Source organism: Musca autumnalis, unplaced genomic scaffold (assembly GCF_047663935.1).
Source record: "Musca autumnalis isolate F117 unplaced genomic scaffold, ASM4766393v1 scaffold_1, whole genome shotgun sequence".
NCBI lineage: Eukaryota > Metazoa > Arthropoda > Insecta > Diptera > Muscidae > Musca > Musca autumnalis.
The window spans coordinates 65,193,002-65,220,194 of NW_027411644.1; the positions used below are offsets into that span (position 1 = coordinate 65,193,002).

General features: G+C 30.1%; 2 protein-coding genes across 5 annotated transcripts in view; one reads left to right on the forward strand and one right to left on the reverse strand.

Moving 5' to 3' along the window:
* The window catches only part of msi (RNA-binding protein musashi), a 576,326-nt gene that overhangs the window by 275,421 nt on the left and 273,712 nt on the right, over positions 1 to 27,193 (reverse strand). The window contains exons 1-2 of one of the 4 annotated variants that reach the window (XM_073979419.1): positions 9,335 to 9,385; positions 8,830 to 8,881 (exon numbers count right to left, since the gene is read on the reverse strand). The exons of the other annotated variants lie outside the window; for them this stretch is intronic. Coding sequence (XP_073835520.1) covers positions 8,830 to 8,881; positions 9,335 to 9,341 — 59 coding nt within the window. The 5' untranslated portion in view covers positions 9,342 to 9,385. Of the gene's footprint in view, positions 1 to 8,829; positions 8,882 to 9,334; positions 9,386 to 27,193 lie in introns of those variants that run through there. 4 annotated transcript variants of the gene reach the window in all.
* LOC141400028 (juvenile hormone esterase-like) lies at positions 929 to 5,020 on the forward strand. The gene is made up of 5 exons (XM_073979435.1): positions 929 to 1,246; positions 3,275 to 3,400; positions 3,522 to 4,608; positions 4,681 to 4,813; positions 4,872 to 5,020. Exons 1-5 carry the CDS (start codon positions 1,037 to 1,039, stop codon positions 4,996 to 4,998), a joined length of 1,683 nt encoding a protein of 560 aa, XP_073835536.1. The 5' UTR covers positions 929 to 1,036; the 3' UTR covers positions 4,999 to 5,020.

Here is a 27,193-nt window from a genome sequence, read left to right on the forward strand (position 1 = left end):
TAGGTTTCGACATCTGCAAATCGAATGAAAAATTAAATGAAATATTTTTTTTTCAATTCAATTGAGGGTTTAAATGGGTGAGTGCCAAAGGATTAAAAAGCGATATTTTCATAAAAAATAATTTTTTTATTACAAAAGTCAAAGTTTATGAGCTTTAGAAAAGGGTTAGGCAAATAATGGATAATAAAAGTTAATGAATAGGGGGTTAGGGTGGCTTACGGAGTAGATGAATCTTAAGCATCTAAAAAATTTTCAGTCTTTAGACTATTCTATTCAAGAAATTTTGGAAATTTTTCCTTTGAAAGGCGTTGTGGAAAATAATCTCTCCGACAAGTCCGTTATATATCTGCATATCGTTTCATGTGAATCCCCCTGGTTGTAATTATTATCTCTCCACTCAATATTGATTTGTAATGTTTATTTAATTATGTGTAAACAATGGCGATTTCAGACGATTGGTTGACTGAATATTGTATGGACTTCAATTAAGAAATTTTTCAAAAACAACAACAAACCGAAATAAACATTACAATGTTTTTATTACAATTGCAAAGAAAACACACAATCAAACAAAAATGAGAAGAAGAGTGGAGAGCAGGCCAACATATCTCACATTGCATGGTGTTTGTCCATTGGGGAATGAGAGGCGCTGTGGTAGTGGCGTTGGCAATGATTGGAGAAGCGTGATGAAAGTTTTATTAGCATTTAATTGTTTCATTATTAAAGGCTGTTCATTTCATTCGTTCGATAAAAAGAAAAAAAAAATAAAAGAACGAACGACCGACTAAATAAACAATTTAACCTCATAATTGATAAATTATGAAGTGAAAGAGTGAGTGAGTGCAAGCGAGTAGTTGGGTAAATAAGTGATAAGAAATGTGGGGCTAATTAGTTTGAATGGCTAAGCCATTCAATTCAAATGTTATCGTGCAATGAAAACAAATACACCCCCAACATATGAAAAAGAAATTCTAGTTAGGAATTCAGTTGTACCACTTTACTATAACAAATTAGACGGAAAAGCTGCTTAAGCAATATGGGGACACTTATTGCAAGCAGGACTTTGATATTCCTTATTCACATTATCGCAGTTTTTGCTACAGGAAACCCGGTAGTAAAAATCAATAACGAAGATTTCCAAGGTTCCATCGTAGGAGTTGAAAAACTGAATTTGGCCAATGAAACATTTAAGGCTTTTTTGGGTATACCATATGCCAAGCCACCAGTGGGAGCTTTGAGATTCAAGGTAAGTTAATAAATTAAAATTCCCTCAAGGCTGAATAGAAATTCTCCTAAGGAAAACATTATGTAGCCAGGCTGAATAGAAGTTTTCCTAACGGAAATCTTATTCAGCCAGGCTGAATAGAAGTTTTCCTAACGGAAATCTTATTCAGCCAGTCTGAATAGAAGTTTTCCTAACGGAAATCTTATTCAGCCAGGCTGAATAGAAGTTTTCCTAACGGAAATCTTATTCAGCCAGGCTGAATAGAAGTTTTCCTAACGGAAATCTTATTCAGCCAGGCTGAATAGAAGTTTTCCTAACGGAAATCTTATTCAGCCAGGCTGAATAGAAGTTTTCCCAATGGAAACTTTATTCAGCCAGGCTGAATAGAAATTTTCCTAACGGAAACCTTATTCAGCCAGGCTGAATATAAGTTTTCCTAACGGAAACCTTATTCAGCCAGGCTGAATAGAAGTTTTCCTTACGGAAACCTTATTCAGCCAGGCTGAATAGAAGTTTTCCTAACGGAAACCTTATTCAGCCAGGCTGAATAGAAGTTTTCCCAACGGAAACCTTATTCAGCCAGCCTGAATAGCAGATTTCCTAACGGAAACCTTATTCAGCCAGCCTGAATAGCAGATTTCCTAACGGAAACCTTATTCGGCCAGCCTGAATAGCAGATTTCCTAACGGAAACCTTATTCAGCCAGCCTGAATAGAAGTTTTCCTAACGGAAACCTTATTCAGCCAGGCTGAATAGAAGTTTTCCTAACGGAAACCTTATTCAGCCAGGCTGAATAGAAGTTTTCCTAACGGAAACCTTATTCAGCCAGGCTGAATAGAAGTTTTACTAACGGAAACCTTATTCAGCCAGGCTGAATAGAAGTTTTCCTAACGGAAACCTTATTCAGCCAGGCTGAATAGAAGTTTTCCTAACGGAAACCTTATTCAGCCAGGCTGAATAGAAGTTTTCCTAACGGAAACCTTATTCAGCCAGGCTGAATAGAAGTTTTCTTAACGGAAACCTTATTCAGCCAGGCTGAATAGAAGTTTTCCTAACGGAAACCTTATTCAGCCAGGCTGAATAGAAGTTTTCCTAACGGAAACCTTATTCAGCCAGGCTGAATAGAAGTTTTCCTAACGGAAACCTTATTCAGCCAGGCTGAATAGAAGTTTTCCTAACGGAAACCTTATTCAGCCAGGCTGAATAGAAGTTTTCCTAAAGGTAACCTTATTCAGCCAGGCTGAATAGAAATTTTCCTAACGGAAACCTTATTCAGCCAGGCTGAATAGAAGTTTTCCTAACGGAAACCTTATTCAGCCAGGCTGAATAGAAGTTTTCCTAACGGAAACCTTATTCAGCCAGGCTGAATAGAAGTTTTCCTAACGGAAACCTTATTCAGCCAGGCTGAATAGCAGATTTCCTAACGGAAACCTTATTCAGCCAGGCTGAATAGCAGATTTCCTAACTGAAACCTTATTCAGCCAGGCTGAATAGAAGTTTTCCTAAACGGAAACCTTATTCAGCCAGGCTGAATAGAAGTTTTCCTAAACGGAAACCTTATTCAGCCAGGCTGAATAGAAGTTTTCCTAAACGGAAACCTTATTCAGCCAGGCTGAATAGAAGTTTTCCTAAACGGAAACCTTATTCAGCCAGGCTGAATAGAAGTTTTCCTAAACGGAAACCTTATTCAGCCAGGCTGAATAGAAGTTTTCCTAAACGGAAACCTTATTCAGCCAGGCTGAATAGAAGTTTTCCTAAACGGAAACCTTATTCAGCCAGGCTGAATAGAAGTTTTCCTAAACGGAAACCTTATTCAGCCAGGCTGAATAGAAGTTTTCCTAAACGGAAACCTTATTCAGCCAGGCTGAATAGAAGTTTTCCTAAACGGAAACCTTATTCAGCCAGGCTGAATAGAAGTTTTCCTAACGGAAACCTTATTCAGCCAGGCTGAATAGAAGTTTTCCTAACGGAAACCTTATTCTGCCAGGCTGAATAGAAGTTTTCCTCTGGAATAAGGTTTTGGATGAGAATTTTTCTCTTTGTTTACAGGATCCCCAGAGGCTTGATCGATTTCTAGGTACCTATGAAGCCACACATGAAGGATACGAATGCCATTCAGTTACAGCTTCGAATGCTTCGGAAGATTGTTTGACCCTAAATGTCTATACAAAAAATGTAAGTATGTGTGTTAAAGTTTTGGCAGAGGATGAATGCTCTGTCCACAGTCTTTTATCTATAGAAGTCCTGCAGATGCCCTACTACTTGCCTATTTTACCCTTTTTGACTTAAATTTCAGCTAAATCCTAATGATCCCTTACCTGTTTTGGTGATGATCCACCCTGGTGGTTTATATTTGGGTAGCTCCAAATGGATGGATCCCACCTATCTGATGCAAAAGGACATTGTTTTGATCACCTTCAATTATCGTTTGGGTTCCTTGGGATTTCTGAATCTGGGATCCCCCCAAGTTCCCGGTAATGCTGGTTTCAAAGATCAAGTTTATGCACTGCGTTGGATACAACGGAACATAAAACATTTTGGAGGTAATTCAGAGGATATAACCCTTATGGGTTATAGTGCTGGTGGCCTGAGTGTTTCCCTACATTTGGTGTCACCAATGTCAAGGGGGCTGTTCCAAAAGGCCATCGTTATGAGTGGTTCCATGCCGCCGCAGGTGGTAATGCCTCAAGGAAATCAAAGATATTTGGCCATAAGGCAAGCTAAGCGTTTAAATTGTTCGGGATTTGAGAAGGTGGAGGAAATTAAGTGGAATGCGGAGGAAGTTAATAAAATACCAGACTACAAGGACATCAAGGATGAGGACATTTTGTTATGTCTCTCAAAATTCTCGGGCAAAGAAATCGCCGGCACCCTAAGGCAAATGTTTGATTTTGGTAAAGATAATCCCATTTATTTGTGGTTACCAATAGAGGAAACAGATTTTGGTCAGGAGAGATTTTTGTTGCAAGATTTTTATAAGTCCTTAGATGAGTTGAAGGACCTGAAAACTCCCCTACTTATTGGTTATACAAATGGTGAATTTTGCACCTCCGCCAAGGACATTTTGGAAGATAAGAAGTTAAAAATGGAACTTGAAAATAATTTCTTTGAATTGGCCCCTCGCATCTTTGGTTATGAAAATTGGCCGAGCCACAAAGATATCAGCCAAAGGATTCGGGATCGTTACTTTAATGGCTCCAAGACATTTTCAGCTGATGATCATGATCGATTGTGTGATTTATTCTCGGATTCCGTGATACGCTTTGGTGCCCATCGTACTGCCCAGCTGGCCAGAGGCAAAGGAGCTGATGTCTATTTCTATGAGTTTCGTTCTCAAGTGAAGGCTCTCACGGAGGGCCAAAAGGAGTTTCCCACGAAAAAGGGTGAGATTTGTTGCAAGATATCCAGAGCCACAGAGAGGTGATTTAAATACATTTTTCCAAATTTTCTTTCAGATCGCGTGGAGCACATGGACGATCTGCAATATCTTGTCAATTGGTCCCATCGGAATAATGATCTTCTGACTCAGGATGAAAAAGAAATTATAGCGCTTTACACAGACTTCGTCTATGATTTTGTCAAAAACGGGTAATACTTCAAAAGATTCGTTGTAATATTTTTTTAAAGCTTTGATTTTTTTTTTCAGAAAACTTTCTTATCCAAACGCCAAGTTATATCCCTTCGCCTATGCTGTTGTGAATAACTATTTGGAATTTCCGGAAGGCAACAATTTCGAGAATTATAATTTTTGGTCAAATTTATTAAAACATTAATAAAATGATTAATAAAAATCCACGTTTTGTGGTCGATGGTTCATGAAAAAATTCTTTAAAAAATCCACGTTTTGTGGTCGATGGTCCATGAAAAAATTCTTTAAAAAATCCACTTTTTGTGGTCGATGGTCCATGAAAAAAATTCTTTAAAAAATCCACTTTTTGTGGTCGATGGTCCATGAAAAAAATTCTTTAAAAAATCCACGTTTTGTGGTCGATGGTCCATGAAAAAATTCTTTAAAAAATCCACTTTTTGTGGTCGATGAAAAAAATTCTTTAAAAAATCCACTTTTTGTGGTCGATGGTCCATGAAAAAAATTCTTTAAAAAATCCACGTTTTGTGATCTGATGTTGCCTCAAAAAATATTCTTTAAAAAATCCACGTTTTGTGGTCTGATGTTGCCTCAAAAAATATTCTTTAAAAAATCCACGTTTTGTGGTCTAAAGTTGCCTCAAAAAATATTCATTAAAAAATCCACGTTTTGTGGTCTAAAGTTGCCTCAAAAAATATTCTTTAAAAAATCCACGTTTTGTGGTCTGATGTTGCCTCAAAAAATATTCTTTAAAAAATCCACGTTTTGTGGTCTAAAGTTGCCTCAAAAAATATTCATTAAAAAATCCACGTTTTGTGGTCTAAAGTTGCCTCAAAAAATATTCTTTAAAAATCCACGTTTTGTGGTCTGATGTTGCCTCAAAAAATATACTTTAAAAATCCACGTTTTGTGGTCTGATGTTGCCTCAAAAAATATTCTTTAAAAAATCCACGTTTTGTGGTCTGATGTTGCCTCAAAAAATATTCTTTAAAAAATCCACGTTTTGTGGTCTGATGTTGCCTCAAAAAATATTCTTTAAAAAATCCACGTTTTGTGGTCGGATAGTGCAAGAAAATAATTCTTTTAAAATCCACGTTTTGTGGTCTGATGTTGCCTTAACAAAATATTCTTTAAAAAATCCACGTTTTGTGGTCTGATGTTGCCTCAAAAAATATTCTTTAAAAAATCCACGTTTTGTGGTCTGATGTTGCCTCAAAAAATATTCTTTAAAAAATCCACGTTTTGTGGTCTGATGTTGCCTCAAAAAATATTCTTTAAAAAACCCACGTTTTGTGGTCTGATGTTGCCTCAAAAAATATTCTTTAAAAAATCCACGTTTTGTGGTCTGATGTTGCCTCAAAAAATATTCTTTAAAAAATCCACGTTTTGTGGTCTGATGTTGCCTCAAAAAATATTCTTTAAAAAATCCACGTTTTGTGGTCTGATGTTGCCTCAAAAAATATTCTTTAAAAAATCCACGTTTTGTGGTCTGATGTTGCCTCAAAAAATATTCTTTAAAAAATCCACGTTTTGTGGTCTGATGTTGCCTCAAAAAATATTCCTTAAGAAATTCAAGTTTTGTGGTCTGATGTTGCCTCAAAAAATATTCTTTAAAAAATCCACGTTTTGTGGTCTGATGTTGCCTCAAAAAATATTCTTTAAAAAATCCACGTTTTGTGGTCTGATGTTGCCTCAAAAAATATTCTTTAAAAAATCCAAGTCTTGTGGTCTGATGTTGCCTCAAAAAATATTCTTTAAAAAATCCACGTTTTGTGGTCTGATGTTGCCTCAAAAAATATTCCTTAAGAAATTCAAGTTTTGTGGTCTGATGTTGCCTCAAAAAATATTCCTAAAAAAATCCACGTTTTGTGGTCTGATGTTGCCTCAAAAAATATTCTTTAAAAAATCCACGTTTTGTGGTCTGATGTTGCCTCAAAAAATATTCTTTAAAAAATCCACGTTTTGTGGTCTGATGTTGCCTCAAAAAATATTCTTTAAAAAATCCACGCTTTGTGGTCGATGGTCCATGAAAAAATTTCTTTAAAAAATCCACGCTTTGTGGTCGATGGTCCATGAAAAAATATTCTTTAATAAATCCACGTTTTGTGGTCTGATGTTGCCTCAAAAAATATTCTTTAAAAAATCCACGTTACGTGGTCTGATGTTGCCTCAAAACATATTCTTTAAAAAATCCACGTTTTGTGGTCTGATGTTGCCTCAAAAAATATTCTTTAAAAAATCCACGTTATGTGGTCTGATGTTGCCTCAAAACATATTCTTTAAAAAATCCACGTTTTGTGGTCTGATGTTGCCTCAAAAAATATTCTTTAATAAATCCACGTTTTGTGGTCTGATGTTGCCTCAAAAAATATTCTTTAAAAAATCCACGTTTTGTGGTCTGATGTTGCCTCAAAAAATATTTTTTAAAAAAACCACGCTTTGTATTCTGATGTTGCTTCAAAAAATATTCTTTAAAAAATCCACGTTTTGTGGTCTGATGTTGCCTCAAAAATATTCTTTAAAAAATCCACGTTTTGTGGTCTGATGTTGCCTCAAAAATATTCTTTAAAAAATCCACGTTTTGTGGTCTGATGTTGCCTCAAAAATATTCTTTAAAAAATCCACGTTTTGTGGTCTGAAGTTGCCTCAAAAAATATTCTTTAAAAAATCCACGTTTAGTGGTCTGATGTTGCCTCAAAAAATATTCTTTAAAAAATCCACTTTTTGTGGTCTGATGTTGCCTCAAAAAATATTCTTTAAAAAATCCACGTTTTGTGGTCTGATGTTGCCTCAAAAAATATTCTTTAAAAAATCCACGTTTTGTGGTCTGATGTTGCCTCAAAAAATATTCTTTAAAAAATCCACGTTTTGTGGTTTGATGTTGCCTCAAAAATTATTCTTTAAAAATCCACGTAGTCTGATGACGGAGGAAAAAAACCTTTAAAAAAATTATTTAAAAAATTCTCGTCCATGAAAAAATTATTTAAAAACCCACATCCATGAAAAAATTATTTAAAAAATTCACGTCCATGAAAAAATTATTTAACAAATCCACGTCCATAAAAAAAATTATTTAAAAAATCCACGTCCATGAAAAAAATTATTTAAAAAATCCACGTCCATGAAAAAAATTATTTAAAAAATCCACGTCCATGAAAAAAATTATTTAAAAAATCTACGTCCATGAAAAAAATTATTTAAAAAATCCACGCCCATGAATAAAATTATTTAAAAAATCCACGTCCATGAAAAAAATTATTTAAAAAATCTACGTCCATGAAAAAAATTATTTAAAAAATCCACGCCCATGAAAAAAATTATTTAAAAAATCCACGTCCATGAAAAAAATTATTTAAAAAATCCACGTCCATGAAAAAAATTATTTAAAAAATCCACGTCCATTAAAAAAAATTATTTACAAAATCCACGTCCATGAAAAAAATTATTTAAAAAATCCACGTCCATGAAAAAAATAATTTAAAAAATCCACGTCCATGAAAAAAATAATTTAAATAATTCACGTTTTTGAAAAAAATCCTTTAAAAAATCCACGTTTACGAAGAAAATTATTTAAAAAATCCACGTTTGTAAAAAATTGTTTAAAAAAATCGACGTTTATGAAAAAATTTTTTTAAAAATCCAGGTTTATGAAAAAATTCTTTTAAAAAACCCATGTTTATTAAAATAATCTATAAAAAAATCCACGTTTATTAAAATAATACTTTAAAAAATCCACTTTTATGAAAAAAATTCTTTTAAAAACTCAACTTTATGAAAAAATTATTTTAAAAAATCCAATTTTATGAAACAAATTCTTTAAAAAATCCACGGTTATAAAAAAACTTCTTTTAAGAAATCCACGTTTATGCAAAAAAGTCTTTAAAAAATCCACGGTGCACAAAAAATTCTTTGAAAATCCACGTGCATAAAAAACATATTTAAAAAATTCTTTAAAAAATCGTACATGATGTCTGTTTTATATTTTTATTATCTCAAAAATTAAGTTATTAAATCTTACCTCAGGTCCAAAAATATAAATTGACAAAAATAAATTTGCATATGAAGATTACCTGAAATTAAAAAAAATAAACAATCGGTTAATAAACTGCTAATGGTATAATGTGACAATAAATAAATATAAAATAATTATCAACTGCGGAGTTGGGTGTTTGATCTCAGTTCGCATTTTGTTGTGGATGGATGATTCCATTGAAATAGAACCACAAATGTGATCTTAGTGGTAGTAGAATAACCTTTCCGAAAACGAATTAAGTTCACTTTTAATTTAGTCACACTCTGTCTCTCTCCTTGTTATAAGAGGAGGTTGGAGTGGAAGGGTTCTCATGTCAAGTATGCCGCCACAAATCCCAGCCATATACAACCAGTTCCATTTCAAATACAAGTGACCGTGTTTAAGTGAGACAAGTGTTCTGTTTTGAAATGACTAACCCACAAAAAAAAACAAAAAAAAAAAACCAACAACAACAAAACAGGCTATCAAAACGCCATTCAAGCCCATTTACCAGACATTGAACTGCATTAACAGCGGTTTGCAAAGGCCTTTTAAAAACCAACAACAATAATATTCAATTATGAACTGCTGCTGCTTTTGCCGTTGACCATTGGTCAAGTTAAGAGGAAATCACAACAAAACAAATAAATAATTAAAAAAACAGACAAAGCAAAAAATATGGTTTAATTTGCCGGACTAGGAAAACAGCTGCAGAAAATTGCACTTTAAATTCCGAGGTGGAGAAATGATAATAAAAATGCCACAAGGTTATTGACAATATGGAGATAGACAGATATTTATGTGGATATGTAGATTTATGTGTGGAAATCACTTTCCAAACACTGTCTGTGATTGCTTTGAGGTCAACAGGCTGTTTACTGTCAGTCCGGCTAGTCAAACTCGTAATTAATTAGCAGTCGATTATTATTTATAGTCGCATTAAAGTTGTTATTAAAATTGATTTTTATTGTGAATGGTCGGAATGGGTGTCAGCCATTTGAGGGAAATTGTGAATATTTAAAAACAAGTACAAAAAATCAGATAAACATTCTTAGTCTAGGACTGTTCCAAGAAAGTAATAACAGAATTGATGGTCTGGACTAATGGCCCATGGTCTAAAGGCCCAGGAAAAATTATCCTTTAAAAACCCCACGTTTGGTGGTCTAAGGGCCCATGGAAAAATTATCCTTTAAAAAAACCACGTTTGGTCGTCTAAGGGCCCACGAAAAATTATTCTTTAAAAACTCCACGTTTGGTGGTCTAAGGGCCCATGAAAAATTATCCTTTAAAAAAACACGTTTGGTCGTCTAAGGGCCCATGAAAAATTATTCTTTAAAAAATCCACGTTTGGTGGTCTAATGGCCCATTAAAAATATTCTTTACAAAATATACATTTGGTGGTCTTATGCCCTATGAAAAAATATGTTTTAAAAAATTCACGTTTGGTGGACTATAGGTCCATTAAAACAAATTCTTTAAAAAAAATCCACGTTTGGTGGACTATTGGTCCAATAAAACAAATTCTTTAAAAATCCACGTTTGGTGAAAAAATATTTTTTAAAAAATCCACGTTTGGTGAAAAAATATTTTTTAAAAAATCCACGTTTGGTGAAAAAATATTTTTTAAAAAATCCACGTTTGGTGAAAAAATATTTTTTAAAAAATCCACGTTTGGTGAAAAAATATTTTTTAAAAAATCCACGTTTGGTGAAAAAATATTTTTTAAAAAATCCACGTTTGGTGAAAAAATATTTTTTAAAAAATCCACGTTTGGTGAAAAAATATTTTTTAAAAAATCCACGTTTGGTGAAAAAATATTTTTTTAAAAAATCCACGTTTGGTAAAAAAATATTTTTTAAAAAATCCACGTTTGGTGAAAAAATATTTTTTAAAAAATCCACGTTTGGTGAAAAAATATTTTTTAAAAAATCCACGTTTGGTGAAAAAATATTTTTTAAAAAATCCACGTTTGGTGAAAAAATATTTTTTAAAAAATCCACGTTTGGTGAAAAAATATTTTTTAAAAAATCCACGTTTGGTGAAAAAGTATTTTATAAAAAATCCACGTTTGGTGAAAAAATATTTTTAAAAAAATCCACGTTTGGTGAAAAAATATTTTTTAAAAAATCCACGTTTGGTGAAAAAATATTTTTTAAAAAATCCACGTTTGGTGAAAAAATATTTTTTAAAAAATCCACGTTTGGTGAAAAAATATTTTTTAAAAAATCCACGTTTGGTGAAAAAATATTTTTTAAAAAATCCACGTTTGGTAAAAAAATAATTTTTAAAAAATCCACGTTTGGTGAAAAAATATTTTTTAAAAAATCCACGTTTGGTGAAAAAATATTTTTTAAAAAATCCACGTTTGGTGAAAAAATATTTTTTAAAAAATCCACGTTTGGTGAAAAAATATTTTTTAAAAAATCCACGTTTGGTGAAAAAATAATTTTTTAAAAATTCACGTTTGGTGAAAAAATAATTTTTAAAGAATCTACGTTTGGTGAAAAAATATTTTTTAAAAATCCACGTTTGGTAAAAAATAATTTTTAAAAAATCCACGTTTGGTGAAAAAATATTTTTTAAAAAATCCACGTTTGGTGAAAAAAATATTTTTTAAAAAATCCACGTTTGGTGAAAAAATATTTTTTAAAAAATCCACGTTTGGTGAAAAAATATTTTTTAAAAAATCCACGTTTTGTGTGAAAAAAATATTCTTTAAAAAATCCACGTTTGGTGAAAAAATATTTTTTAAAAAATCCACGTTTGGTGAAAAAATATTTTTTAAAAAATCCACGTTTGGTGAAAAAATATTCTTTAAAAAATCCACGTTTTGCGTGAAAAAATATTCTTTAAAAAATCCACGTTTTGTGTGAAAAAATATTCTTTAAAAAATCCACGTTTGGTGAAAAAATATTTTTTAAAAAATCCACCTTTGGTGAAAAAATATTTTTTAAAAAATCCACGTTTGGTGAAAAAATATTTTTTAAAAAATCCACGTTTGGTGAAAAAATATTTTTTAAAAAATCCACGTTTGGTGAAAAAATATTTTTTAAAAAATCCACGTTTGGTGAAAAAATATTTTTTAAAAAATCCACGTTTGGTGAAAAAATATTTTTTAAAAAATCCACGTTTGGTGAAAAAATATTTTTTAAAAAGTCCACGTTTGGTGAAAAAATATTTTTTAAAAAATCCACGTTTGGTGAAAAAATATTTTTTAAAAAATCCACGTTTGGCGAAAAAATATTTTTTAAAAAATCCACGTTTGGTGAAAAAATATTTTTTACAAAATCCACGTTTGGTAAAAAAATATTTTTTACAAAATCCACGTTTGGTGAAAAAATAATTTTTAATAAATCCACGTTTGGTGAAAAAATAATTTTTAAAAAATCCACGTTTGGTGAAAAAATATTTTTTAAAAAATCCACATTTGGTGAAAAAATAATAATTTTTAAAAAATCCACATTTGATGAAAAAAATTTTTTAAAAAATCCACGTTAGGTCAAAAAATATTTTTTAAAAAATCCACGTTTGGTGAAAAAATATTTTTTAAAAAATCCACGTTTGGTGAAGAAATATTTTTAAAAAAATCCACGTTTGGTGAAAAAATATTTTTAAAAAAATCCACGTTTGGTGTAAAAATATTTTTAAAAAAAATCCACGTTTGGTGTAAAAATATTTTTTAAAAAATCCACGTTTGGTGAAAAAATAATTTTTAAAAAATCCACGTTTGGTGAAAAAATAATTTTTAAAAAATCCACGTTTGGTGAAAAACTGTTTTTTAAAAAATCCACGTTTGGTGAAAAACTATTTTTTAAAAAATCCACGTTTGGTGAAAAAATATTTTTTTAAAAAATCCACGTTTGGTGAAAAGATATTTTTTTAAAAAATCCACGTTTGGTGAAAAAATATTTTTTAAAAAATCCACGTTTGGTGAAAAAATATTTTTTAAAAAATCCACGTTTGGTGAAAAAATATTTTTTAAAAAATCCACGTTTGGTGAAAAAATATTTTTTAAAAAATCCACGTTTGGTGAAAAAATATTTTTTAAAAAATCCACGTTTGGTGAAAAAATATTTTTTAAAAAATCCACGTTTGGTGAAAAAATATTTTTTACAAAATCCACGTTTGGTGAAAAAATAATTTTTAAAAAATCCACGTTTGGTGAAAAAATAATTTTTAAAAAATCCACGTTTGGTGAAAAAATATTTTTTAAAAAATCCATGTTTGGTGAAAAATATTTTTTAAAAAAATCCACGATTAATGGCCTTTGACAAAAATATTCACGAATGAAAAAATATATTTTTTTTTAATATATTTAAAAAAGCCCCTGTAATCTACTTTCCATAAAAAGTCCACATTATTTTTTGCTTGTCACAATGACACTCCGGAGCTAATATTTCCTTCCTTAAAACACATCCTGTCCAGTCGTCCAGTTTGTTATTTGTTACGAATTTTTAAATATTCTAGAATTCATTAAGACATTACGTGCATTATGGGTTGCGAGTTGTGGTGGCGTTAGTCGCTTTGCAAGTGACAGCGGTTACGTTGGGTGGTTGGTCTGGCCTTTTAAAACATTACAAACAATGCATTTCAATTGCGAGTGTGTGTGTGTTTGCTGATACGAATGCAACAACTACATTTTGATAAATGTCAATATTTGTTGTGGAGCACTAGAGCTGCAAACAAAAGCTGGTGTTCCTAGTTTTGTTGAATAAACAAAGTGTCAGTCCATTGCAACCCTGAACGAACCACCACCACCCACAATGAACGTGCTTGGCACAAAATGAATAAGGAGAACTTGTTTGTTGATGTGTACATACAAACAGATGTATGGATGTTTATACAGAAAGAAAATAATGGGAAACCTGGTTATGGCATTATGAAACATTAATGGATTGAATGTTGTTGAGATATTAATACTGTGCCTAAATGTAGGCAATACTTTTGGCAAATAATTGCGAGGAGCCTAAACAAAGGCAATTCATTTTTTAAAGACATTTTCAGTGAAAAGGCCCTAAAGAAGTAAGACAAATTTTTCATTGCACTGCCTAAGAAACAAAAACCATTTGCCAATCTTAAGATAAGCTTTTTAAGAATGCAAAATAAAACTAATACCAACGAAACTATCACCTTCATGGGCCATTATGTAAGTCATAATGGTCTGCTAAAATAGTCATATTGTCATCTTTTACATCCCACCAAAAAACATGACACCACAAAGAAAGTGCAGGAAAGAAACAAAAGCCAAAAGGAAACAACAAAATACTTGTGTTACAAAACTGACAAGATGATCCATCCAAATTCTTCATGTGTTTTTAGTATTTCATAATTCACATCACGTTTTCAATTTTGTAAAATAATATATTTTGCTTTTGGCAACTGCTAAAGATGTTATCCAATTTTGTTGTTTTTGAAACCAGTCAATATCTGCTAAAGAATATGGAATATTACGTCAAGAAAAAGAATGTCATAAGCCAGCAACAAGCTGAGATTTCATATCGCAAAGCTGATTAAGTGTATAAAAGAGAAATGCAAAAAAAAACAGTGAAACATGTGCTCTGCAATCCTTGGGTTCTTTGTGGTAGCAGTCAATGTCTTTTTAAAAAGCATTAATGAGCTGTAACAATTGCCTTTATTACTGTAGAGATTTCCAGTTGCTGATTTGGTGTTTATTAAAAGACTTCAATAATCGTAAAAACTTTAAAAAATTGGGACAGTTATGCAGCCATTTAAAATAATTACGGTTTCGTGACGAAATATTTTAATGAAAAAATATTTCAAATTGGTATCGAAAACGCTTAAAGGTGGCATCTTCAATTCCAAAGGGCCACATGTCATTCCTAATATAAGCATAAGTTTTTATAGAAATTAATTTCATTTGCTTTTAGACCCTTGATGGGATTTTTTAGGAATGTTTTCCAAACACAAACACACCAAAAAAATTGAGTTTTTAATGAATTATTTTCTTCCACCATCCCAACATAAATCGCGGATTTTTTTAAGAATTATTTTCTTCCACCATCCCAACACAAAATGTGGATTTTTTAAAGATTTATCATCTTACACCTTCCAACACATAACGTGGATTTTTTAAAGAATTATTTTCTTCCATCATCCCAACACAAAACGTGGATTTTTTAAAGAATTATTTTCTTCCACCATCCCAACACAAAACGTGGATTTTTTAAAGAATTATTTTCTTCCACCATCCCAACACAAAACGTGGATTTTTTAAAGAATTATTTTCTTCCACCATCCCAACACAAAACGTGGATTTTTTAAAGAATTATTTTCTTCCACCATCCCAACACAAAACGTGGATTTTTCAAAGAATTATTTTCTTCCACCATCCCAACACAAAACGTGGATTTTTTAAAGAATTATTTTCTTCCACCACCCCAACACAAAACGTGGATTTTTCAAAGAATTATTTTCTTCCACCATCCCAACACAAAACTTGGATTTTTTTAAAGAATTATTTTCTTCCACCATCCCAACACAAAACGTGGATTTTTTAAAGAATTATTTTCTTCCACCATCCCAACACAAAACTTGGATTTTTTAAAGAATTATTTTCTTCCACCATCTCAACACAAAGCGTGGATTTTTTAAAAAATTATTTTTCTATCACCATTCCAACACAAAACTAGGATTTTTTTTAAAGAATTATTTTCTTCCACCATCCCAACACAAAACGTGGATTTTTTAAAGAATTATTTTCTTCCACCATCCCAACACAAAACGTGGATTTTTTAAAGAATTATTTTCTTCCACCATCCCAACACAAAACGTGGATTTTTCAAAGAATTATTTTCTTCCACCATCCCAACACAAAACTTGGATTTTTTTTAAAGAATTATTTTCTTCCACCATCCCAACACAAAACGTGGATTTTTTAAAGAATTATTTTCTTCCACCATCCCAACACAAAACGTGGATTTTTTAAAGAATTATTTTCTTCCACCATCCCAACACAAAACGTGGATTTTTTAAAGAATTATTTTCTTCCACCATCCCAACACAAAACGTGGATTTTTTAAAGAATTATTTTCTTCCACCATCTCAACACAAAACGTGGATTTTTTAAAAAATTATTTTTCTATCACCATTCCAACACAAAACTAGGATTTTTTTTAAAGAATTATTTTCTTCCACCATCCCAACACAAAACGTGGATTTTTTAAAGAATTATTTTCTTCCACCATCCCAACACAAAACGTGGATTTTTTAAAGAATTATTTTCTTCCACCATCCCAACACAAAACGTGGATTTTTTAAAGAATTATTTTCTTCCACCATCCCAACACAAAACTTGGATTTTTTAAAGAATTATTTTCTTCCACCATCTCAACACAAAACGTGGATTTTTTAAAAAATTATTTTTCTATCACCATTCCAACACAAAACTAGGATTTTTTTTAAAGAATTATTTTCTTCCACCATCCCAACACAAAACGTGGATTTTTTAAAGAATTATTTTCTTCCACCATCCCAACACAAAACGTGGATTTTTTAAAGAATTATTTTCTTCCACCATCCCAACACAAAACGTGGATTTTTTAAAGAATTATTTTCTTCCACCATCCCAACACAAAACTTGGATTTTTTAAAGAATTATTTTCTTCCACCATCTCAACACAAAACGTGGATTTTTTAAAAAATTATTTTTCTATCACCATTCCAACACAAAACTAGGATTTTTTTTAAAGAATTATTTTCTTCCACCATCCCAACACAAAACGTGGATTTTTTAAAGAATTATTTTCTTCCACCATCCCAACACAAAACGTGGATTTTTTAAAGAATTATTTTCTTCCACCATCCCAACACAAAACTTGGATTTTTTAAAGAATTATTTTCTTCCACCATCTCAACACAAAACTTGGATTTTTTTAAAGAATTATTTTCTTCCACCATCCCAACACAAAACGTGGATTTTTTAAAGAATTATTTTCTTCCACCATCCCAACACAAAACGTGGATTTTTTAAAGAATTATTTTCTTCCACCATCCCAACACAAAACGTGGATTTTTTAAAGAATTATTTTCTTCCACCATCCCAACACAAAACGTGGATTTTTTAAAGAATTATTTTCTCCCACCACGCCAACACAAAACGTGGATTTTTTAAAGAATTATTTTCTTCCACCATCCCACCACAAAACGTGGATTTTTTAAAGAATTATTTTCTTCCACCATCCCAACACAAAACGTGGATTTTTTAAAGAATTATTTTCTTCCACCATCCCAACACAAAACGTGGATTTTTTAAAGAATTATTTTCTTCCACCATCCCAACACAAAACGTGGATTTTTTAAAGAATTATTTTCTTCCACCACGCCAACACAAAACGTGGATTTTTTAAAGAATTATTTTCTTCCACCACGCCAACACAAAACGTAGATTTTTTAAAGAATTATTTTCTTCCACCATCCCAACACAAAACGTGGATTTTTTAAAGAATTATTTTCTTCCACCATCCCAACACAAAACGTGGATTTTTTAAAGAATTATTTTCTTCCACCATCCCAACACAAAACGTGGATTTTTTAAAGAATTATTTTCTCCCACCACGCCAACACAAAACGTGGATTTTTTAAAGAATTATTTTCTTCCACCATCCCACCACAAAACGTGGATTTTTTAAAGAATTATTTTCTTCCACCATCCCAACACAAAACGTGGATTTTTTAAAGAATTATTTTCTTCCACCATCCCAACACAAAACGTGGATTTTTTAAAGAATTATTTTCTTCCACCATCCCAACACAAAACGTGGATTTTTTAAAGAATTATTTTCTTCCACCACGCCAACACAAAACGTGGATTTTTTAAAGAATTATTTTCTTCCACCATCCCAACACAAAACGTAGATTTTTCAAAGAATTATTTTCTTCCACCATCCCAACACAAAACGTGGATTTTTTAAAGAATTATTTTCTTCCACCATCCCAACACAAAACGTGGATTTTTTAAAGAATTATTTTCTCCCACCACGCCAACACAAAACGTGGATTTTTTAAAGAATTATTTTCTTCCACCATCCCAACACAAAACGTGGATTTTTTAAAGAATTATTTTCTTCCACCATCCCAACACAAAACGTGGATTTTTTAAAGAATTATTTTCTTCCACCATCCCAACACAAAACGTGGATTTTTTAAAGAATTATTTTCTTCCACCATCCCAACACAAAACGTGGATTTTTTAAAGAATTATTTTCTCCCACCACGCCAACACAAAACGTGGATTTTTTAAAGAATTATTTTCTTCCAGGAAGACTTTTTGGAGAAACATTTTCCATGGACCATCCACCACAAATCGTGGATTTTTTAAAGAATTATTTTCTTCCACCATCCGACAACAAAATGAGGACTTTTTAGAGAAAAATTTCCACCACAAATCGTGGATTTTTTAAAGAATTATTTTCTTCCACCATCCGACAACAAAATGAGGACTTTTTAGAGAAAAATTTTCCATGGACCATCCACCACAAATCGTGGATTTTTTAAAGAATTATTTTCTTCCACCATCCGACAACAAAATGAGGACTTTTTAGAGAAAAATTTTCCATGGACCATCCACCACAAATCGTGGATTTTTTAAAGAATTATTTTCTTCCACCATCTGACAACAAAATGAGGACTTTTTAGAGAAAAATTTTACATGGACCATCGACCACAAATCGTGGATTTTTTAAAGAAAAGTTTTCCATGGACCATCGACCACAAATCGTGATTTGTTTAAAGAACATTTTTCCATGGACCATCTACCACAAATCGTGGATTTTTTGAAGAAAATTTTGCGATAGAAAAATTTTCCACAGACCATCGACCACAAATCGTGGATTTTTTTAAAGAAAAGTTTTCCATGGACCATCGACCACGAATCGTGGATTTTTTAAAGAAAAGTTTTCCATGGACCATCGACCACAAATCGTGGATTTTTAAAGAAAAGTTTTCCACGGACCACCAAAATTTTTCCATGGACCATCGACCACAAATCGTGGATTTTTAAAGAAAAGTTTTCCACGGACCACCAAAATTTTTCCATGGACCATCGACCACAAATCGTGGTTTTTTTTAAAGAAAATTTTTCCATAGACCATCGACCACAAATCGTCGATTTTTTAAAGAAAAAATTTCCATAGACCATCGACCACAAATCGTGGATTTTTTAAAGAAAAAATTTCCAGAGACCATCGACCACAAATCGTAGATATTTAAAAAAAAAATTCCAGAGACCATCGACCACAAATCGTGGATTTTTTAAAGAAAATTTTTCCATAGACCATCGACCACAAATCGTGGATTTTTTAAAGAAAAGTTTTCCATGGACCATCGACCACAAATCGTGGAGTTTTTAAAGAAAATTTTTCCATGGACCCTCGACCACAAATCGCGGATTTTTTTTAAGAAAATGTTTATCCATTATATATAAAATGTCACAAAAACCATGTAAACTTATGCTTCATATATACGATGAAATCCATTTATATTTTGTGCTCAAAAATATACAATGAATTTCATCACTAAAACCTCTTATGAGAAAATACAAAAATGAACATTTTCTGCATCTTCAACAACAATAAAATCCATTAAATTTATCCTTATATACCATTAAGAAATGGCTATCAAGATGAAAGGCAAACTATAACTATACAAAACAGAGAAAAAAATCGACAAAACGAAATGCTAGGTAAAAACCAAACAAATAATGGAGAAAAATACATATAAAGCTGGAGAGGAAAGCATTTAGCCACAACAAGCAACAAACAACGAAATGAAACGCGAAACAATTTAGCCATATTTTTTAATGGATTGCAACAATAGAACCTAGGACAAGTACTACTGCCAACAGTAAAAGGAACGAAAGCGAACGCCAAAGTATGTCAACAGAAATAAATGTTTGAGGGATGTATCAGCAAATGGTATAGAGAGAAAACAATACAAATTCAATGGTATTGCCACCCCCCCTTCTCCCTACTTCCTCCAGAATGTCAATGCATGATATGCCGATATGTTTGCATTTCAAGGATGTAGTTTCAGGATTTTATTTCTCATCCTACACCACAATAGTTGTGTGCATAATGGCATTCCTCTTGTGGAAATGTAATACATATAATTATATAGCATACATTAAGGCGTTCGCGTTTTGTTGTGTCTTTTAAAGCATACTTTAAGGCTATTGTTAAACACAATATCTTATTGCCATTAAAACTGATTCTGTGCTACGTGGACGAATGAGCAGAGCAGGATAGTTTTCTGTATTTTCCACTTCCTGGCAGTTTTGGTATTTCCTTTGACGTTTTCTCTCCATCCTCTGTAACGGCTATTATTCATTGTTATTTTCTCATTTACTTGTTGTGTTCTCCTTAAAATAATTGCTGTAATTTATAATATTTGCCCATGGTATTTTTGTATTACTTGAAAGCTGTCTGTCTGGTGGAAATAACTTGTAGGGCAGGAGATTTTTGTTCCACGCCGCCATAGTCATTTCTAGGCATTTAAATAACGGCAGAGAAAAACCAAATGATTTGTTTCAAACGCTAGTTTAGATGGCTTCATTTACTCTTTTTTCGTTCTTGTAGTTGTTTTGTAATTATGTAAATAGTTCCTCTGTCATTATTCCATTGTATTTTAGTTTAGTTTAATATTTTGAAGGAAGCAATTTGTTTAATGGATATTAAAAGGGAAGTGAAGAGACAACCTCCTAAGCTGATATTGGACGAAAAGAAAAAAAATTAAAAAATAAAAAAAATGAATAATATTCTTTAAAAAATCCACGTTTTGTGGTCTGATGGTGAATGAAAAAATATCCTTTAAAAATCCACGCTTTGTGTTGGAATGGTGGATGAAAAAATGTTCTTTAAAAAATCCACGCTTTGTGTTGGAATGGTGGATGAAAAAATATTCTTTGAAAAATCCACGTTTTGTGTTGGGATGGTGGATGAAAAAATGTTCTTTAAAAAATCCACGTTTTGTGTTGGGATGGAGGAGGAAAAAAATATTCTTTGAAAAATCCACGTTTTGTGTTGGGATGGAGGAGGAAAAAAATATTCTTTGAAAAATCCACGTTTTGTGTTGGGATGGAGGAGGAAAAAAATATTCTTTAAAAATCCACGTTTTGTGGTCGATGGTCAATGAAATGCTTTTATTCAAAAAATCGGTGATGGTAAAAAAAAGGTTATTTAAAAAGTCCACGTTTTGTGATCGATGATCAATGAAAAAATTTTATTTGAAAAATCCACGTTTTGTGGACGATGGTCAATAAAAAAATATTGTCAAAAAAATCTTTGAAAAATCCACATATTGTGGTCGAAAATTAAAAATATATTTTTAAAAAAAATCCACGGTTTGTGGTAGAAAGTCCTTGAAACGTACCCTTAAAAAATCCAAGTTTTATGTTCCCAGATTTATTGAAAAATATTTCTTATAAAGTCCACGTTTGTTGAAAAAAAGTTTTAAAAAATCCACATTTGTTGAAAGACATTTTTAAAAATATTCACGTTTGTCAACAAATATTTTTAAAAAAAATCCACGTTTGTTGAAAAATATTTTTAAAAAAAGTCACGTTTATTGACAAATACGTTTAACTAATTCACGTTTTTTTAAAAATATTTTTAAGAAAATCCACGTTCGTTGAATAATATTTTTAAAAATATCAACGTTTGTTGAAAAATATGTTTAAAAAAGTCCATGTTTATTGAAAAATATTTTTAAAAAATCCACGTTTGTTGAAAAGAATTTTTAAAAATTCACGTTTGTTGAAAAAATTTAAATTTTTTTTTTACAAAACTCATTTTTGTTGAAAAAATATTTTTCTACAAAACTCAGTTTTGTTGAAAAAATATTTTCTTTACAAATCTCACGTTTGTTGAAAAATATTTTTTACAAATCATACGTTTCTTGAAAAAATAAATTTAACAAAACTCACGTTTGTTTAAAAATATTTTTAAAAAAATCCACGTTTGTTATACAAATATTTAAAAAAAATCCACGTTTGTTATACAAATATTTAAAAAAAAAAATCCACGTTTGTTGAAAAATATTTTTAAAAAAGTCCACGTTTGTTGAAAAAATATTTTTTTTACAAAACCCACGCATGTTGAAAAATAATTTTGAAAAAGTCCATGCTGGTAAAATTTTTTTTTTAAAAATCCACCTTTGTTGAAAAATATTTAAAAAAAACTACGTTTGTTGAAATATATTTTTAAAAAAATCAACTTTAAATATTTTTACAAATTTTGAAAAAATGCACGGTTGTTAAAAAATATTTTTAAAAAAATCCACGTTTTTTGAAAAAAATATTTTTTTACAAAAGCCATGTTTTTAGTATGTTTCAACATGTTTCAGCAAACGTGGATTTTTTAAAAAAAAAGTATTTTTTTAAAAAATCCCCTTTTGTTGAAACATATTAAAAAACCTACGTTGTTGAAAAATATTTTTAAAAAAAAATCGACGTTTGTTGAAAAATATTTTTAAAAAAATTCAAGTTTGTATAAAAATATTTTTAAAAAAATTCAAGTTTGTATAAAAATATTTTTAAAAAAATTCAAGTTTGTATAAAAGTATTTTTAAAAAATCCACGTTTGTTGAAAAAAAATGTTAAAAAAATCCACGTTTGTTAAAAAAATGTTAAAAAAAATCAACATTTGTATAAAAATATTTTTAAAAATCCACGTTTGTTGAAAAAAAATGTTAAAAAAATCCAAGTTTGTATAAAAATATTTTAAAAAAATCCACGTTTCTTGAAAAAAATGTAGAAAAATCCACGTTTGCATAAAAATATTTTTAAAAAGTTCACGTTTGTATAAAAATATTTTTAAAAAATCCACGTTTGTAGAATTTTTTTTTTTAAAAATCCACGTTTGTAGATTTTTTTTTTTTTAAATCCACGTTTGTAGATTTTTTTTTTTTAAATCCACGTTTGTTGTAAACTATTTTTAAAATATCCAGGTTTGTTGAAAAATATTTTGAAAAAACTACGTTTGTTTAAAAATATTTTTTAAAAAATCCACGTCGAAAATTAAAAAACTTTCTTTAAAAAATCCACTGTTAGTGGTAGAAGGTCCTTGAAATGTATCCTTTAAAAATCCACGTTTTGTGTTCCAAAATTTATTGAAAAACTATTCCTTAAAAAGTCAACGTTTCTTGAAAATTATTTTAAAAAAATTCACGTTTGTTAAAAAATATTTTTTGAAATTTGTTGAAAAATATTTAAAAAAAATCCACATTTGTTGAGAAATATTTCTAAAAAGATCAACGTTTGTTGAAAAATATTTAAAAAAAAATCCACATTTGTTGAAAAATATTTAAAAAAAAATCCACATTTGTTGAGAAATATTTTTAAAAAGATCCAAGTTCGTCGAAAAAAATTTTAAATAAATCAAAGTTGGTTAAAAAATATGTTTAAAAAATCTACGTTTGTTGAAAAATATGTTTAAAAAAACCACGTTTGTTGAAAAATATGTTTAAAAAATGCACGTTTGTTGAAAAATATGTTTAAAAAATCCACGTTTGTTGAAAAATATGTTAAAAAAATCCACATTTGTTGAAAAATATGTTTAAAAAATCCACGTTTGTTGAAAAATATGTTTAAAAAATCCACGTTTGTTGAAAAATATGTTTAAAAAATCCACGTTTGTTGAAAAATATCTTTAAAAAATTCACGTTTGTTGAAAAATATGTTTAAAAAAAATCCACGTTTGTTGAAAAATATGTTTAAAAAATCCACGTTTGTATAAAAATATTTTTAAATAATCCAGGTTTGTTGAAAAAAATGTTTAAAAAATCCACGTTTGTTAAAAAATATTTTAAAAAAATCTACTTTTGTTAAAAAAATATTTTTAAAAATGCAAATGTTTGTTGAAAAATATTTTTAATAAATCCACGTTTTTTGAAAAATATTATTAAAAAAATTCACTTTTGTTGAAAAATATTTAAAAAAAATAAATATTTTTAACATACGTTTGTTGTTACAAAACTCTCGTTTGTTGAAAAAAATCCAAGTTTGTTAAAAATATTTAAAATAAATCCATATTTTTCGAAAAATATTTTTAAAAAAAATGCACGTTTGTTAAAAAATGTTTTTAAAAAATCCACGGTTGTTGAAAAGTAATTTTGAAAAAATCCACGTTTGTTGAAATTTTTTGTTTTGAAAAAACTACGTTTGTTGAAAAATATTTTTGAAAAAATCCACGTTTGTTGAAAAAATTTTTTTGAAAAAAATACGTTTGTTGGAAAATATTTTTTAAAAAATCCACGTCTGCTGAAAAAAATATATTGTACAAAATACTCTTTTGTTTAGAAGTTATTTTCCAAAATTTTCCACGTTTGCTAAACAAATATTTTTTAAACAAATCCACGTTTGTAAAAAATATTTTTTTTAATTTATTTTTGTTAAAAAATATTCATTAAAAATCCTCGTTTATTGAAAAAATGTTCTTTAAAAAATTCATGTTTGTTGAAAAATATTTTTTAAAAAAATAAAGGTTTGTTGAGATTTTTTCTTAATCCACGTTTGCTGAAAAAAAAAATGTTTAAAAAATACCATTGGCGAAAATATGCTTTAAAAAAATTCTCGTGTGCCGAAAAATGTCCTTAAAATTTGACAGTTAAAAATGCCATCTGTTGTTGATTACGACAAATATGCCCAATGCTACGCCATGAAATATGTTATTATGCTCATTTTGAAAGCTGTAAATAAAATGTTCCTGGTTTGTTTTTTTTTTTTTTTTTTTTTTTTTTTGGCCATGTGAGTAAATATTTGCCCAACAAATCTTAACACGAAAAAGAAATTTATGTAACATGTCCACGGAAGTACTCCAATTGTAACAGAGCGAAATGAAGAAGAACAGAGAACGCAATGGACTCATAAAAAAGTGCCACTTGTAAATAAAGAATATCCACCACACACACACTCATAGCTCATAAGATTAACTGGTATTTACTGGTATAGGGACTTGATAAATGTTTCCCTTGAGAATGTGTGAATTTACTTTGTGCGAGTGGAGATATGGGGGCAGTTACATTGGCACAAGTAACTTAAACCAAAACAGACAAGAGAAAAGGAAACACAAACAAAAGTACGAAGGACTTGCACGCACATTCCAAAGATGACTATATCCGCTTGTGGATTGTTAAATGCTTCAGCTTGGGAGATATGAAGGACATAACTCGAATGGATTATGGTCAGAGAAATAAAATTTTGATTATTTTACGATTTTTGATGTTCAGTTTTTCATTAATGAAATATTGGAAAAACCAAAAGGAAACCAATCATGATTTTCATTTCCTTTTTTCCCTTTTTTTTACTTAAAGAAAGATAAATAATTTCCTCTTTTATTTTGTGGAAAAAAATCTTTTTATTCCACTTTTGTTGACATTTCATTTTTCTTTAGAGCGTGTGTGTGTGTGTGTGTGTTTGTTGTTGTTGATGTTATGAATAATGTACTCTACTCCAGAGTTCCTTACAACAACAATAAGACAGTCGTCAAACAGAGTAGAACATTTTATGCAACCATCACCGACATTATAAAACGTGTTGGATAGCTCTTGAGGAGGAAGAAGACAAAGAAGTATGTCAACAGTTTTTCTTCTTCAGACAGATAGTCAGACCAAGAGATACTTTGGATGGTAAGATGCACATACATAAAAAGATATGGTCTTGAATGCTATGCAAAACGGAAAACAACAATGTTTTCCAAACTTTTGGTTTAGGAAAGCATTCCTTGTCTCTGTTAAATTTTTAATGTTTGTCATAGTCAGAAAAAGTTAATTGGTAAATCAAAAGACACCGCAAAAATGGTTTATCAAATATTTTTGCAGGAAAAAACGAAATATTTAGCAAGATTTTATATGAAAATGTGAAAAGTCTGGGCTGCACACAAAAGCGAGAGGAAAGTTTGTTGAATTTATAACCTCTGCTGTAAAGGGAAATGCTTTCCGTTTGCCAATATCAATTCGCTTTTAAATTTTAAATGCAGAAATACAAAAATCTTCAGGGAAATAAAATTAGTCATACGCTCCAGAGTACCCAAAGTTTAAAATTAAAAATTAGCAGCCTTTATATCAACATTTTAAATAAATCTTACGTTTTATATTAATTTATGGCAAATATTGTTTGGCTGCCCACCTTTCTCGTCACATTTTTCCCTCTCTCTCTCGCTGTCATTTAACATAAAAAATAATTTTTGAACTGAATACCCCTTTTTTCGATCATATTTTGTTGCTCCAATTCTTTTCTTCATCTGTTAGAGAATTTACAATGTTAATGTTGCATATCAATTGAATATCTTTCGGTTAAATCTTAATTACACAAAGCTTCAGTATTGAGGGCATCGTTATTGAACCCTCCTCGATTGGCGGGCTGGCGAACTAGCTCTAAGGGGGTTTGTTTGTTGTAGTTTCTCTGTTTGTTCGTTCATGTCTATCGATAATTAGATTAAATGAAATTTCCATATTGTTAATGAGTTCGTTAGTGGTAACGCGATAGCAAGTGAATATTAATTATGGAAACATGATGTGTGAAGAGGGGAAGGCAAATACAATATTGCAAACATTATTAATTATTGAGAAATATTATATAGAAATAAATTCGGTTAGTGGTTGCACACAAGAAAAGGATTTAATAGGGCCTAAAGACAACAAACACAGATAAAATACGCTTCAAGTAGCACACAGACAAAATCAATTCTTATTTCTAAAGAAAATGCAATTTGGCATCAAATAATACTACTTAAATCTGTTTTAAAATTGAAATGAATACAACTTTTGTTGATATTTACAGGGTGAGCACAAAGGAGTATTTTAATATTTCATTTGAACGCCAACAAAAGTTGGAATTTTAAACAAAAATTTTTAAAATGATATTTTTCATCAAATATGGATTTTTAAAAAAATATTTTTTCAACAAACGTTGATTTTTTAAAGAATATTTTTTCAACAAACGTGGATTTTTTAAAATATATTTTTTCAACAAACGTGGATTTTTTAAAATATATTTTTTCAACAAACGTGGATTTTTTAAAATATATTTTTTCAACAAACGTGGATTTTTTTTAATATATTTTTTCAACAAACGTGGATTTTTTAAAATATATTTTTTCAACAAACGTGGATTTTTTTAAATATATTTTTTCTACAAACGTGGATTTTTCAAAGAATATTTTTTCTACAAACGTGGATTTTTTAAAGAACATTTTTTCTACAAACGGGGATTTTTTAAAGAATATTTTTTCTACAAACGTGGATTTTTTAAAGAATATTTTTTCTACAAACGTGGATTTTTTAAAGAATATTTTTTCTACAAACGTGGATTTTTTAAAGAATATTTTTTCTACAAACGTGGATTATTTAAAATATATTT